Source organism: Chanodichthys erythropterus, chromosome 8, assembly GCF_024489055.1.
Source record: "Chanodichthys erythropterus isolate Z2021 chromosome 8, ASM2448905v1, whole genome shotgun sequence".
NCBI classification, from domain to species: Eukaryota; Metazoa; Chordata; class Actinopteri; order Cypriniformes; family Xenocyprididae; genus Chanodichthys; species Chanodichthys erythropterus.
Window position 1 is genome coordinate 6,309,021 of NC_090228.1, and position 13,678 is coordinate 6,322,698.

At 36.7% G+C, this 13,678-nt stretch overlaps 1 protein-coding gene across 1 annotated transcript in view; it reads left to right on the top strand.

Moving 5' to 3' along the window:
• cdk17 (cyclin dependent kinase 17) overlaps window positions 1-13,678 on the top strand; it is a 52,474-nt gene that overhangs the window by 33,217 nt on the left and 5,579 nt on the right. Inside the window, exons 3-10 of the mRNA XM_067391623.1 lie at window positions 1,534-1,698; window positions 5,971-6,104; window positions 9,162-9,287; window positions 12,185-12,241; window positions 13,079-13,193; window positions 13,277-13,371; window positions 13,475-13,537; window positions 13,669-13,678. The exon at window positions 13,669-13,678 is cut by the window's right edge and continues 114 nt beyond it. Coding sequence (XP_067247724.1) covers window positions 1,534-1,698; window positions 5,971-6,104; window positions 9,162-9,287; window positions 12,185-12,241; window positions 13,079-13,193; window positions 13,277-13,371; window positions 13,475-13,537; window positions 13,669-13,678 — 765 coding nt within the window. The remainder of the gene's footprint in view (window positions 1-1,533; window positions 1,699-5,970; window positions 6,105-9,161; window positions 9,288-12,184; window positions 12,242-13,078; window positions 13,194-13,276; window positions 13,372-13,474; window positions 13,538-13,668) is intronic.

Sequence of the window (13,678 nt, forward strand, 5' to 3'; positions counted from 1 at the left end):
GCTGCTCTGTATCTTGCTCTCTCATTGGCTGTCGGTCATCGCCGATGTAGTTTTCAGTCAGAACACTTTTCACACAGCAGGATTTAACATGCCAAATATCTCATGGGCGTCGGCGACTCGTCTGTGATTCTCTCAGATTGCGTCATTCACACTGCGTGATTGTCACTCGTGTGAACGAGCACCGATTTGCCTGTGATTTCGGGCATTCGTCTGCGATTTCTCGGCCAAAATCGGGTCTAAAATCGTGCAGTCTGAACTCTGCTTTAATCAAATTGGACCCAGAATTGTTTTACAATTTAATTTATTCCTTGACACATACTTTTCTCTATATTATACTATAAGACTTTATTAAAAGTTATTAAAATAAACTATAACAATATTTTTGCCAAGTTGTGAATATTTTTTTAACTAATCAATTAAATAACCAATTAAAGTTTAACATTTAATGTTCAATATTTTCTTTATAATAAAGTAATTTTGGGACATTCTATTAGGGAGCCTTTAACTCTTTCAAGACGATCAGGAATCACAATCAAGAATTCAGGGTTTTAATTCTTTATACTATATTTGATCAAGGGCTGCAATTTGAACTAGGCAGGTGCAGTTTCATAGGACGTTTGGCAGGTTAAATACAAGAGACACGTTTTTGCTTGGGTTGTTTAGAGACACACAGTCTTGCTATTTGTGTGTTTGAATGTCTGAGCATGCTGGGGAAGAATGGCTTTTAGATTACAGTGTCCCAGAGAGCAGCACTTTATCTCCTTATGTAATGCAATACCACTGCGGTGCTCTGTGTTGTTTTGTGTGTGTATGTGGCTGTGTGTGCGAGCTCAAGGAGGGGTTGGTTGACTGGACAGGTGGTGTGAGAGCAGAAACAGGTGGGAGGGACAGGTGAACTGAGGAGTACACACACTCACATACTGTGTGATGGTCATATAACCTCTACCAACGTTGATTAAAGTTAATATATTCATTAATATTTTATTTATTTAAATTCACATGGGTGTCGAGTGTCAAATAGTTGGTTTATAATGGTAGAAATGTACCAACTTTTACTCCAGTTTTATTCCATTATTATCGGCTATGCTTCTATTGGTTGATATGTTGCCATTTTGGGTAAAATGTTTATACTTGAGTGTCGAATGTCAGAATTTGTTTAATTGATGCTTTTGCATGGCTTGTGTTGATTGGCTCAAATGATTACAGCTGCTTTCCTATGGGTTTATACATTGCCATAGCAACACCTTTGCAATGATTGGCTCGCCTTTCGATTAAAAGTGAAAAGCTCAGCAGGTGTTGCTTTCCCAGCATCACTCAGCATGATGGGAAGTGAAAGATATGGGTGACTGTCAAGACATAAACAGTTTCTAGATAGTTGCCGGTTTCCCTTTATTGCTGTAGCTTACCTTTGACCTCAGTGTGACCTCAGGTAGTCAAGTAATACTTTTAATGACTGCCTCACTCTTGTGAGTGTATATAAATCTATTCATGCAATTACACTGATGCTGTGTGTGTGTGTCATTGTTATTTCAGAGCCCATCGTGAGGAATGGCCGGCCGCCCTCCTCCCACAGCATGCACTCGTTCTTGCACCAGTACACGGGCTCCTTTAAGAAGCCTCCTCTGCGTCGACCTCACAGTGTCATTGGGGGAAGTCTGGGGTCCTTCATGGCCATGCCTCGAAACGGCAGCCGTCTCGGTGAGTGACCACACAGACATACAGACTGTTTTGAAGAGTCGCCATTTAAAGGCCTATTTAAAAAAGATTCTCCATTACATTTTTTTTTTTTTTTTTTTTACTCCTTTTTAAAATAGTTTTTACTACTTGTCTATGTATATGTATATGTGTGTGTGTTAACGTATTTTTTAATAATTGTAATATAATTTAATTTCTTATTTTAAAAGTTCATTTTAATAATATTAATAAAATGTTATTATATTTATAATTTAATTTAATAATTTTCCCCCACTTTATATTATTATTCAACTATTTAATAATATTAATATTAATATAATTCATTTTTTTATTTTATTGTAATCTTTTTTATTATTTTAACATAACTTAATTTCATATTTAATGTTATTTTTAACTGAATTTAACAATTTGAATAAAATTGTATTTCCTTATTAAGGATTTATGTTCAGTTATCATTTAATTTTGATGTAAACCTTTTAATGTTTCACTTTTTCGTGATTAATTGTAGTATTATTTATTTACAATTCATGGCAAAAATAAATTATATAAAAAATATATTTTTAATCAAAATATTTATATATGTGCGTAATATGTGTTTGTTTTTAACATATTTTAAAAAAATATATCATTTCTTTTTTTAAAGGTTGTTACAGAATTTAAATAATTTTAATAAAATGTATTTTATTATTATATTATTTAGCTACAATTTTAATATAAACTTTATTTTCTCTTTTTTCAGAAATAATTACTTCAACTATTAATAATAATCATAATTAATAAGTATTAGTTTAATTTTTATATTTTAATATAACATTTACTTTTAATTTGTAATTATGTTCAATTATCATTTTAATTTAAACCTTTTAATGTTCTAGTTTTTCATGGTTACTTTTAATATTATTTATTCATTTACAATTCTTGGCAGGAATAATTTTATATTAAAAAAAATTTTAATATAATTTTTTGTGAAACATGGTGTGGATGAAGCATACATGACCCTTGTGAATGACTCATGTCGTACTCACCTTCAACCAATCCCAAAACTTGCCAAGACCACACCCACACCTTATTTATTGCTTCTGTTTGACTAGCATGTCTCCTCTCTAACACACATTTAGATGAATGATCTGCCATGTAAAAAAATCAGGTGTGATGAATATGGGTCGATCAACCTTATCTCCCTGTTGTCATGGGAGCAGTCACGTCTAACCCCGGTGTGCATGCGTGCAACTGCGCGTGTGGGTGTTCACATAGAGAGAATGCGCTCACACTGGCAGGAAGTGAGTCAGGGGAAGGTTAGTAGGAGGCGACCGAGCAAGAAGTGTGTCTCACAGTTGAGCAGTTCCGTCCGGGCTGCTCTCGGAGTGAGTGTGTGTGTGTGTTCATGCTTGGTGCTTCCCATACGTGAGGTTATTATTTACCAGCATCTCAGACACAAGTCCAGACGTGTCCGTCCCACATTCTCATCAGTCAACAGCGATGTCAGAGAGCGATCGTTTGTTTATTTGGCACAGATTGTGGAATTTGTAAGCTGTGATGTAAATGTGTTTGATAAATGATCATCTTGCATTTCCTCGAATAGGATGCATTCCAAATCGGAGTGATGTCAGGCAGCTCAGGACAGCCTGGAGTTTATTACAGTTTGACCCACTTTCGTTCTTGCAAGATTTTTCCGTGCCACACTCCTCCCCCCCCCCCTTTTTTTGGGAAAAGTAGAATGCTGTGCTTTATAGACTTTCATATCATCTGTATGAAAAGACGGCTGGAGGAAAGCAGAAGACTGAGCGATAGGGTGCGGCAGACTGATGATATGCGTCAAAATTACTAGTGAGGTTGACTCGGGCATGACGGAATGAAAGAGCACAGCGCTTGTGATGTTGAGGAGGTAGAAAGAGATGAAAGACAGGAAAGGAAGAGTGAATGGAGGGAAATGGGGTGATCTGCCAGAGCAACTCGTTACCTCGCGCTATGTCAGATAAAAAAAAAAAATAGGCCACATTACCTGCGACTGTGCACACTGTCAAACTTCCACACACACATAGTCTCACCGTTTCAAAGACTTCATCTGCGTGACGGGATGCAGAAATGTGGCCGCAGGTTACCAGTCAAAAAGCCATTTCATGAAGCTGGATCTCTCCCCATCTCTCTCTAAGAAATGTCCAGGTCATATTTCACCCCAAAGACGAAGGATAAAAAGCATGTTCCCCAAAATATTTTATTTTATTTTATTTTTTATTTTATTTTATTTTATTTTATTTTATTTTATTTTATTTTATTTTATTTTATTTTATTTTATTTTATTTTATTTTATTTTATTTTATTTTATTTTTAATTTGTTTGATTTTATTTTATTTTTTAATTTTTTTTAAATTTAATTTAATTTAATTTAATTTTTTTTTTTAATGAAGCCTATAAGGTATCATTTGTTAACATTAGTTAACTACATTAAATCTGAATATAAATATTTTATTTTATTATTTTATTTTATGAAGCCTATTTTTAGAAGCATTTTTGGTAAAACTTTACAATAAGGTATCATTTGTTAACATTAGTTAACTACATTAAACTTGGACATAAATATTTTATTTTATTATTTTATTGTATGAAGCCTATTTTTAGAAGCATTTTTGGTAAATCTTTAATATAAGGTTTCAGTTGTTAACATTAGTTAATGCACTGTGAACAACATGAACAAACAAATATTGTATTTTTATTTACTAATGTTAACAAAGATGAATAAATATTGTAACAAATGTATTGCTTATTGTTAGTTAATACGTGAACTAATGTGAGACCTTATTTTTGCATTGACATTATTTCAATTAAAAGAATTTCCCCAAATTAATTATGTATTTTATTGTTTTTTTTTTTTTTTTTTTTTAGAATAAATTAAATTCTGTATGTTTATGCAAACTGCATTTATCTTAGTTTTGCAGTGAAATATAAATATTCCATAAAATTATCGCAAGATTCACCTCTCTCCCTCTTGTCTGGAGATATCAGAGCAAAGCGACAGCAGACGGCTGTGTGCCATAATGGATGGGCCTCAGGTTAGGTACTTTTTACTGCCTTGGCCAGATAAAAGAGCGGGCCGATATGTCACCCTTGGGGGACTCCGCCTTATGAGGTGAGGGAGGAGGGGGCCATGAGGCAGCAAACAGCCTGCCATAAAACTACAGGGCCACGACCACATCTTTACACTCTTTTTCTAGTTACCAGCACTCTTTTATGCGGGAATATGATCTCTTTTCTTCCGGAACAGCTTTTATTTTCCGTTGCTTTTAGTCCGCCCGTTTTCCAAGTACTAAAAGTCTGCACTTACATCCACATGTACATAAACACGTGTTAAACACGTTAATTCCTGGCCGCTGGTTTTCAATTTGTGTGTGTGTGATGTTTTTTTATTTTTTATTTTATTTAGCCCGATTACATCATGATTTGGCTCTTAGGCCAGCTCAGATAAGCTGGATCATTCTTTTATGTAATCGAGAAGAGTTGAGGACATAGTTCACACACAAACACTTGCTGTAAACAAAAAGCACATGGAACAGCACATATCCTTTCACAGTTTCCTTGTTTTCTGTATAATCCATGTGTCTTTCACTAGAATCAGGCCATAGGTGAATGTGAATAGAGCATTTGTGTCCATGTCATGTTTGACTGGTTTTTATGATTATGAAGAACTGCAGGGGAATTATTGACAGACGTGTACCCTAATGTGCTTTATGTACACAGGTTTGAGTGTGTCTGTGTTTAAAGGGAAAGAGGATGAATAAGGTCTTTCACTGAAATAGAGGAATCACATGTTGCTTTTCCAACACACACACACACACACACACACACATATTAGGTTGACTCCTGAATCACTATCTATTCTACATTGTATGCGAAATTAGTGTGCCCCATGTTAAAAATAGTATAATTTAAAATAGTAATGCCTGTAAAGTGCGCCAAGGGTCTAAAAACTGTTTTGTGTCAATGGGGCTAAAAATAATTCAAAATAATTCAAAAGTTTCCTTGTAACTGACTTTTTGTAACTCATTTGGATTAAGAAAAGATTTGTTAAATGCTTTCTTTTTAATAAGTTATTTTTTTTAAAAGTAATAATTCATTCAAATTAATTTTTTCACATTTAACTAAGTACTGTAAGTAGTATAGGAACTATTGGGATTCAGCCATATACATGTGTATACTCTAGTAAAACCTCCCAGGAACCGTTAGAGCCACATATCACGCATTTTCATTTCCTAACCTCCTCTTCTTCTTTTCTCCCAGACATTGTTCATGAGAATCTGAAGATGGGATCGGATGGAGAGAGCGATCAGGCCTCAGGGACGTCCTCGGACGAAGTGCAGTCGCCCACCGGCGTGTGTCTCCGCAACAGAAGTCATCGGCGCATATCCATGGAGGTAAGACAGACCACGTGTGGCCATAAATTAATCAGCAACACAAACTTACCACACGCTCAGTTATTCACAGGAGGAGGCAGAAACCCTGCGTGCGTTACCCTGAAAGCTTCTGACTGGCTGATGTGTCACTACTAAGAGCTTTATTTTTGGCCTTGGGTAGGTGGAGGGATTCCTCTGTTGTCTTTTTTTTTTTTTCATCCTTTCCTATTTTCTGTTAGTCGGCTTCTCTCTTCCTCCGCAATGATTCTTTAATGAGACGATCTAAAGAAATCTAGAGGTTTTGTGGGCAGGTGCAGATGGTATAAGAGGAACTTCTGCAGTTTGAAAGCTCTCAGGTGTTAAACATCAATTACCAACCTCGGTTTTGAAGATCTGAGATCTTAGATCAGACATGACATTGCAAAACTAGTTGTCTTAAAGGGGTCCTTGATTATGATTTCACTTTTTTAACTTTAGTTAGTGTGTAATGTTGCTGTTTGAGCATAAACAACATCTGCAATGTTAAGACAATCAAAGTTCAAAGCAAAGGGAGACATTTTCTTCTAAAGAATTCGCTGTTTAAGGACTTCAAAAAACGGCTTCTTCCCAGGTTGGTGACATCACTAACCCTAAAATTTACATAAACCCTGGTCCCGAGAACACTCAACAAAGGGGGCGAGGCCATGTTGGGCTGCTCTAGAGAAGAGGAAGAGTTGTTGTAGTAGAGATTCTCCAGTTTTGTTGTTGTTGAACAACTGAAGCGTGTGCTGTTAAAGCTCCTCCCTCTTCTGGGAAGGGGGTTGGGGAGCAGCAGCTAATTTGCATTTAAAGGGACACACACTAAAACAGCGTGTTTTTGCTCAAACCCAAATTTTGAGCTGAAACTTCAAAGACACATTCTGGGGACACCAGAGGCTTATATTACATCTTGTGAAAAGGGGCATTCTAGGTCCTCTTTAACCAGCCACAACAAGTAAGTAACAGGGCACTTTGTTAACCAGAACAGGTTTGGTTAAAATGTTTTGGTTTCTTTTTTTAGTGTAAAGCACTATGTAGACACGCCCACTATGAAATCTCATTGGTCCAAAATCTGACAAATGTTGCAAACATCAAGTATTTTCTGTTTGGCTGTGATTTATGATGCATCGTGTAACGTTTTCACTTTCTGTATGAAAAATCAGTGGAAACAGGCGTCGCATTTGGTTAGGACTGTGTAAGAGTGTGATTTTTCAAATCATATGCACGTGTGTCTGTCTGTTGAGGTTTGGGCCGCTGTTTGATATTAAATACTGGCTTCCTCTGTTCCCGCACACAAGGATCTGAAAGGAATGGATTTTGCCTTTTTTTTTTTTCCTCACTCCCTCTTCTTTTCTTTATTATTTCCAGTCTATATTCTCTTACAATGTTAAAAAGAAAGTTTAAATACCACTGTACTTTTAGAGGAATTTGAAATGGAAAAACTTTTCTTTTCTATCAGAATTAACCTGAATGCATCAAGATGTTCACATCACACTCTTGCTACATACAGTATTTAAAGCTTCTTATTCTGGGGTTTTAATTGCAAACCTCAGTCTGAACTAGTTATTTGACCATGTGTTCCTCACTCTCTCTGTCTCTGGGGTTCTGTTGCCCCCTGCTGTGTGAATTGGGTTACTGTGGCTAAATGCACCGTTTACAGATGCCAATAATTAAGTAGATGTTGTTTAACAATGTGTATATTTATATGGTGAATCTCATGAAGAGGTGTTCAGGTCATATTTTACCCCTTAAAAAGTAAGAGAGAAAATAAATTGCATAAAGAAAATATTGTACTATCTTTGTCAAATTTGACATTTATCTCATTTTCAGGGCATTTGAGCTCATTTTACCCCCAAAATCGTGTTACTGTAACATAGAAAAAGATAATATATGTAATATAAAACTAATAATAAACATCCATAATATTTATTGTTAATAAATAATAAGTATTATAAAATATCCATTTAAAGTATTTAATGTCGTAATAGCATTGGTTACACTGCTTTTGATTAAAATTATGGTAATTATGTAATCAGTAATTACACATATTTTATTATTGTTATACTGTTATTACTATAGTAAATGCATGCAACATGCATGTAAATATTGTTATAAAGACTTTAACATACACGTTTGTAAGATTTTTTTTTTTGTGTCATTTCCCCTTAAAGGGATAGTTCACCCAAAAATGAAAATTTTGTCGTTAACTTGCCCTCAAGTTGTTCCAAACCTGTATGAGTTACTGTTGATAACCAGGCAGTTGACAACACCCACTGACTTCCAGAGTGGGAAAAAAAAAATACTATGGAAGTCAGTGGGTGTCAAAACATTAGCATGGTTACAAACATTCTTTAAAATATCTTATTTTGTGTTCAACAGAAGAAAGAAACTCATACAGGTTTGGAACAACATATCCCAACTATCCTTTTAATACTCTGTAATACATCTGGATAATTTACTCTTGAGTTTTTGATGTCATTGATGATTGATTCTCATTAGATTCTCGATACAGTGGCAGTTATGAAAATCATCCTGTCTAGAGCCTATAAATAATAGCTTAAATTGTTTTCTTCTGCTTTACAGTAATAAGAATTGAGGGGGGAATGTTCTTAATATAAGATTATTAAAAAATAATACAGGCTGTTATGAGTTTCTTTTGATTTTGGGGTAAAATTATTCACCACTCATTCAGCCTGTACTAGTACACAAGTAATGGACTAATGTGCTGCCCAGTGAGTTTATTTCATGCTGCACGCTTCTTTATAAGTAGCCTGTGGGCGGAGAAAAAGACATGTGAGAGAGATGCAAATGGAGGAGGTTCAAAGCCTGATGGAGGGTTATTTATGGAAGATGCTAATGCTTTGGTTTGAGAATGGCTTTATGAAGTCACGCTATCTTATTTAAAACACACACTCAATGCTTACAGACAAGATGCACATATCAAAGGAAAATTAGTCACCAAGCATCAATTTTTAATCTGATTCCAACTTTGATATGATCCCAGCTAATTTTGTTCTTTGCGACTGACTTGTTTGCATATGTGTGTGTGTGATTTTTCAGGACCTGAATAAACGCTTGTCTTTGCCTGCTGATATCCGGATTCCTGACGGTTACTTGGAAAAGCTACAGTTGAGCAGCCCGCCGTTTGACCAACCCCTCAGTCGACGATCGCGTAGAGCCTCACTGGTAAGTTTGTTTGCATAAACCCTAAGGTCATCTTTATAATGTCATATTTGCTCCATATTAGTCTCAAGTATGTTTTTGTGCTTCCTCTAAACCACTTAAACATGGGAAATCTCATTTTATCTCAGAGGTAAATGAATCACTCTATCTTAGGTTTGGCAGTATGCTGTTTATCTCTTTGTTGAGCAATTCAGGAGCAGAGCATGATGGGATGTCTACCTAGCAACCATGCTGCATAGCAACACAACTCCATGTTAGGTTTCCCCATTGACATGAATGGCTGTGAGATCTTAGTGTTCAAGATTAATAAACCTTATTGTTTCAAACACAACATGGGATTTACGCAGATTATTCAGTCTGGCCAGGTTAAAACGATTACATGGCTGTCAGACAGTAAGCCATTGTCACGCTGAGAGAAAATGGTTTAAACATTGAGAAAGATACTTTTAAAAACAAGTGCTTTCTGAGTGACTCTAATGGTGTGTTTTAGATCCATTTAAATGGATGGTTCACCTGGAAATTATGATTGTGTCAGCATTTACTCATCAAGGATTTTTCTGGTTGAATGTCATTGACATGTGCAGGTCGTATTTCACCCCAAAATTCTATCTCTATGGATCGATTGATCGATCATTCGTTCGTTTGTTTTTGTTCTATCGTTCTATCATTCTAGCAGCTCTTTTCCCATCCATCCGTCACTCTGAGCCAAGTAGCTCTATTAATTTATCTACCGATTGATCGTTTGTTTTCTTTCTAGCAGCTTTTTCCCCATAAATCCATCCATCACTGTGAGCTGAGCAGCTCTATCGTTCAATCTATTGCTCTATTGTTTCATCTATCATTCTGTTGTTTTAGCTATTTTCCCATCCACTGAACCAACCATCCATCCATCCATCCATCCACTGAACAACCCATCCATCCATCCATCCATCCATCCACTGACTAACCCATTCATCCATCAATCCATCCACTGAACCATCCATCCATCCATCCATCCATCCATCCACTGAACAACCCATCCATCCATCCATCCATCCACTGACTAACCCATTCATCCATCAATCCATCCACTGACCAACCCATCCATCCATCCATCCATCCATCCATCCATCCATCCATCCACTGACTAACCCATTCATCCATCCATCCATCCATCCATCCACTGACTAACCCATTCATCCATCCATCCATCCACTGACCAACCCATCCATCCATCCATCCATCCATCCACTGACTAATCCATCCATCCATCCATCCATCCATCCATCCATCCACTGACTAACCTATTCATCCATCAATCCATCCATCCATCCACTGACTAACCCATTCATCCATCAATCCATCCACTGACCAACCCATCCATCCATCCATCCATCCATCCACTGACTAACCCATCCATCCATCATCCATCCACTGACTAACCCATTCATCCATCCATCCATCCATCCACTGACTAACCCATTCATCCATCCATCCACTGACTAACCCATTCATCCATCCATCCATTCACTGACTAACCCATTCATCCATCATCCATCATCCATCCACTGACTAACCCATTCATCCATCCATCCATCCATCCATCCACTGACTAACCCATTCATCCATCCATCCATCCATCCACTGACTAACCCATTCATCCATCCATCCATCCATCCACTGACTAACCCATTCATCCATCCATCCATCCATCCATCCACTGACTAACCCATTCATCCATCCATCCATTCACTGACTAACCCATTCATCCATCATCCATCCATCCATCCATCCACTGACTAACCCATTCATCCATCAATCCATCCACTGACCAACCCATCCATCCATTCACTGACTAACCCATTCATCCATCAATCCATCCACTGACCAACCCATCCATCCATCCATCCATCCATCCACTGACTACTATCGTTCTATCTTTCTATCATTCTATCGTTCAATCGTTCTATCGTTCTATCATTCTAGCAGCTCTTTTCCCATCAATCCATCCAATCATCACTGTGAGCTGAGCAGCTCTATCGATCGTTCAATCTATCGATCATTTTATCTGTCATTTCTTAGTTCTATAGTTTTTAACTTTTGTCCATCACGATTGGTTACAAAATGTGATGTGATCAAATGAGATTTCAGAAGCACTGAGAAAACTATCATAAGCCTTTATAATGCACAAACTGTATGGGCTACTTTTAAACTGCTTTTTAGTTCTCATTGTAGATACTTTACTGTATACAAAATACAATTGTGAAGAACTTTTATGTTCAATAGATGAAAGTCAAACAAATTTGGCATGACATGAGGCTGAGTAAAGGACATTTTTGTTTGTTTGAGCCACTCTTTTAAAAGTAAAAGATTACGTCTGAAGAATTTTAAGCTTGAGTTAATGAGTACACTGTCCACAGCAAGCTTTTCAAAACAACATGGCCTGCTGCAGATAAACCCGGCCCATGGACGAGAAACCCAGTGTGTCGCTACGAACATTGTGTCGTACTCTCCAATTGAGCACAAAGACGCACACCATGTTCTTTGTCTGTTGGCCGCTTACATAGGGGGTTTTGCATGTGAAAAGCTCCCTGCTTTTGCGTCTGGGTTTACTTGGCATCCATTGTTCTTAGCTGTCATCCATCTATGTCGTCCCCACCTCCAACCTTCCATGTGTGTAAAGTAGAGGGGGTTTATGTTGTTGTTCTGGTGCCCCCTGGTGCCCGTGGGAGTCTGGATACAGTGTGTGTGTGATTAATGGCTTTGTCTGGGAAGTGATTTTGGCTGCAGATATCAGAGACGCCGAGCAACACTCCAGACACGTGTTTCTCACTGATAAGGTCTGTTGAACACATGCAGACTGTTCAGCATTAACCAGATCTCATTAATGAAGCAATCCCTGTCATTTTCTCTTTTTATAGTCAGAAATCGGCTTTGGGAAACTGGAGACCTACATCAAACTGGACAAGTTGGGAGAGGTACAGTCTAATACTGACATTTCATTATTTCACTCTCAGAAATGGTCATTTAAAAGTGCAATAAGTGATAATCATATAACTGAACATATTCATAATAAAGGGGTTATTGAGATGGTTTTGGTCACTGATGGCAGTCTCCAAATAATGTGACTGTACATAAGATATTTCATAAGTTCACTAATACTTTATTTTACCATGTTCTTGTTGCACGTTAGTTGTACTTACTGTAGTAATAACAGTAAATTATTTATAATTACATGCAGCTGACCCTAAACCAAACCTTGTCTAACCCTTTAGTAAGCATGTTAATTAATTAATATTATGCAGTACTTAAATCTATAATTACATTGTAATAAGGGGAACAAAATAAAGTGCAACCCAAAATATTTTTCTTTTGTTAGTTGTACAATAGGGACATAATTGTTGGTTTGAACTTATTATTAAATGGTTAATCTGTTAACTACATCCCTAGTGTAAAAGTTTTAGTTGCACAATATTGATTTAATATTTATCTATTTATTTATTTATTTATTTATTTTTTAACTGACATTAGTTGATGATTGTCAGTAAATGGTTAATCTGTTAACTAAATCCCTAGTGTAACAATTTTTCAAAGTACTATTTTTTTTTGTGTGTGTGTGTACAAAATTGTTTTATTTATATAAATCATTTATTTAAATCGGTAACATTAGTTAATACTTGTCAGTAAATAGTTAATACATTAACTACATCCCTAGTGTAAAACTTGTGTGATCCTTAAATATTTTATGCTAACCAAAACTGTCCGAAAAACACTGTGTATATTGAAATTTAATCATTGCTGTAATTGTATTATAGGGGACGTATGCCACTGTTTTCAAGGGGCGGAGCAAACTGACGGACAACCTTGTAGCTCTGAAGGAGATCCGATTGGAACATGAGGAGGGCGCTCCATGCACAGCTATTAGAGAGGGTGAGGAATCTCTCTCTCTCTCTTGGTCTCTAAGATACTAATATTAATATTGCTCTGATCTATCCTGCCATTTTCTCTTTCAGTGTCATTATTGAAGGATTTAAAGCACGCCAATATCGTCACGCTTCATGATATTGTCCACACGGACAAATCCCTCACTCTCGTTTTTGAGTACCTGGTGAGCGAATGTCCCATACTGCTCCTCTTTGTTGCTGTGTGCCATTCTGTTTCATTTGCTTCTCGCTCTATTTATTCATTTGTTTTCCAATGGCTTCCTGTAGGATAAAGATCTGAAGCAGTACATGGACGATTGTGGAAACATCATGAGTATGCACAACGTTAAGGTTTGTCCCATGTCTGCTTGCACTTATCAAGCTTTTTATTTTGCTCCAAATGGATTTAACAAAGCAAACTGTTGTGTATTAGTGCCGTTTCTGTTTGTGGTCTTTAACCTGTAGTCCATGCGTGGTTCTAGATCTTCCTGT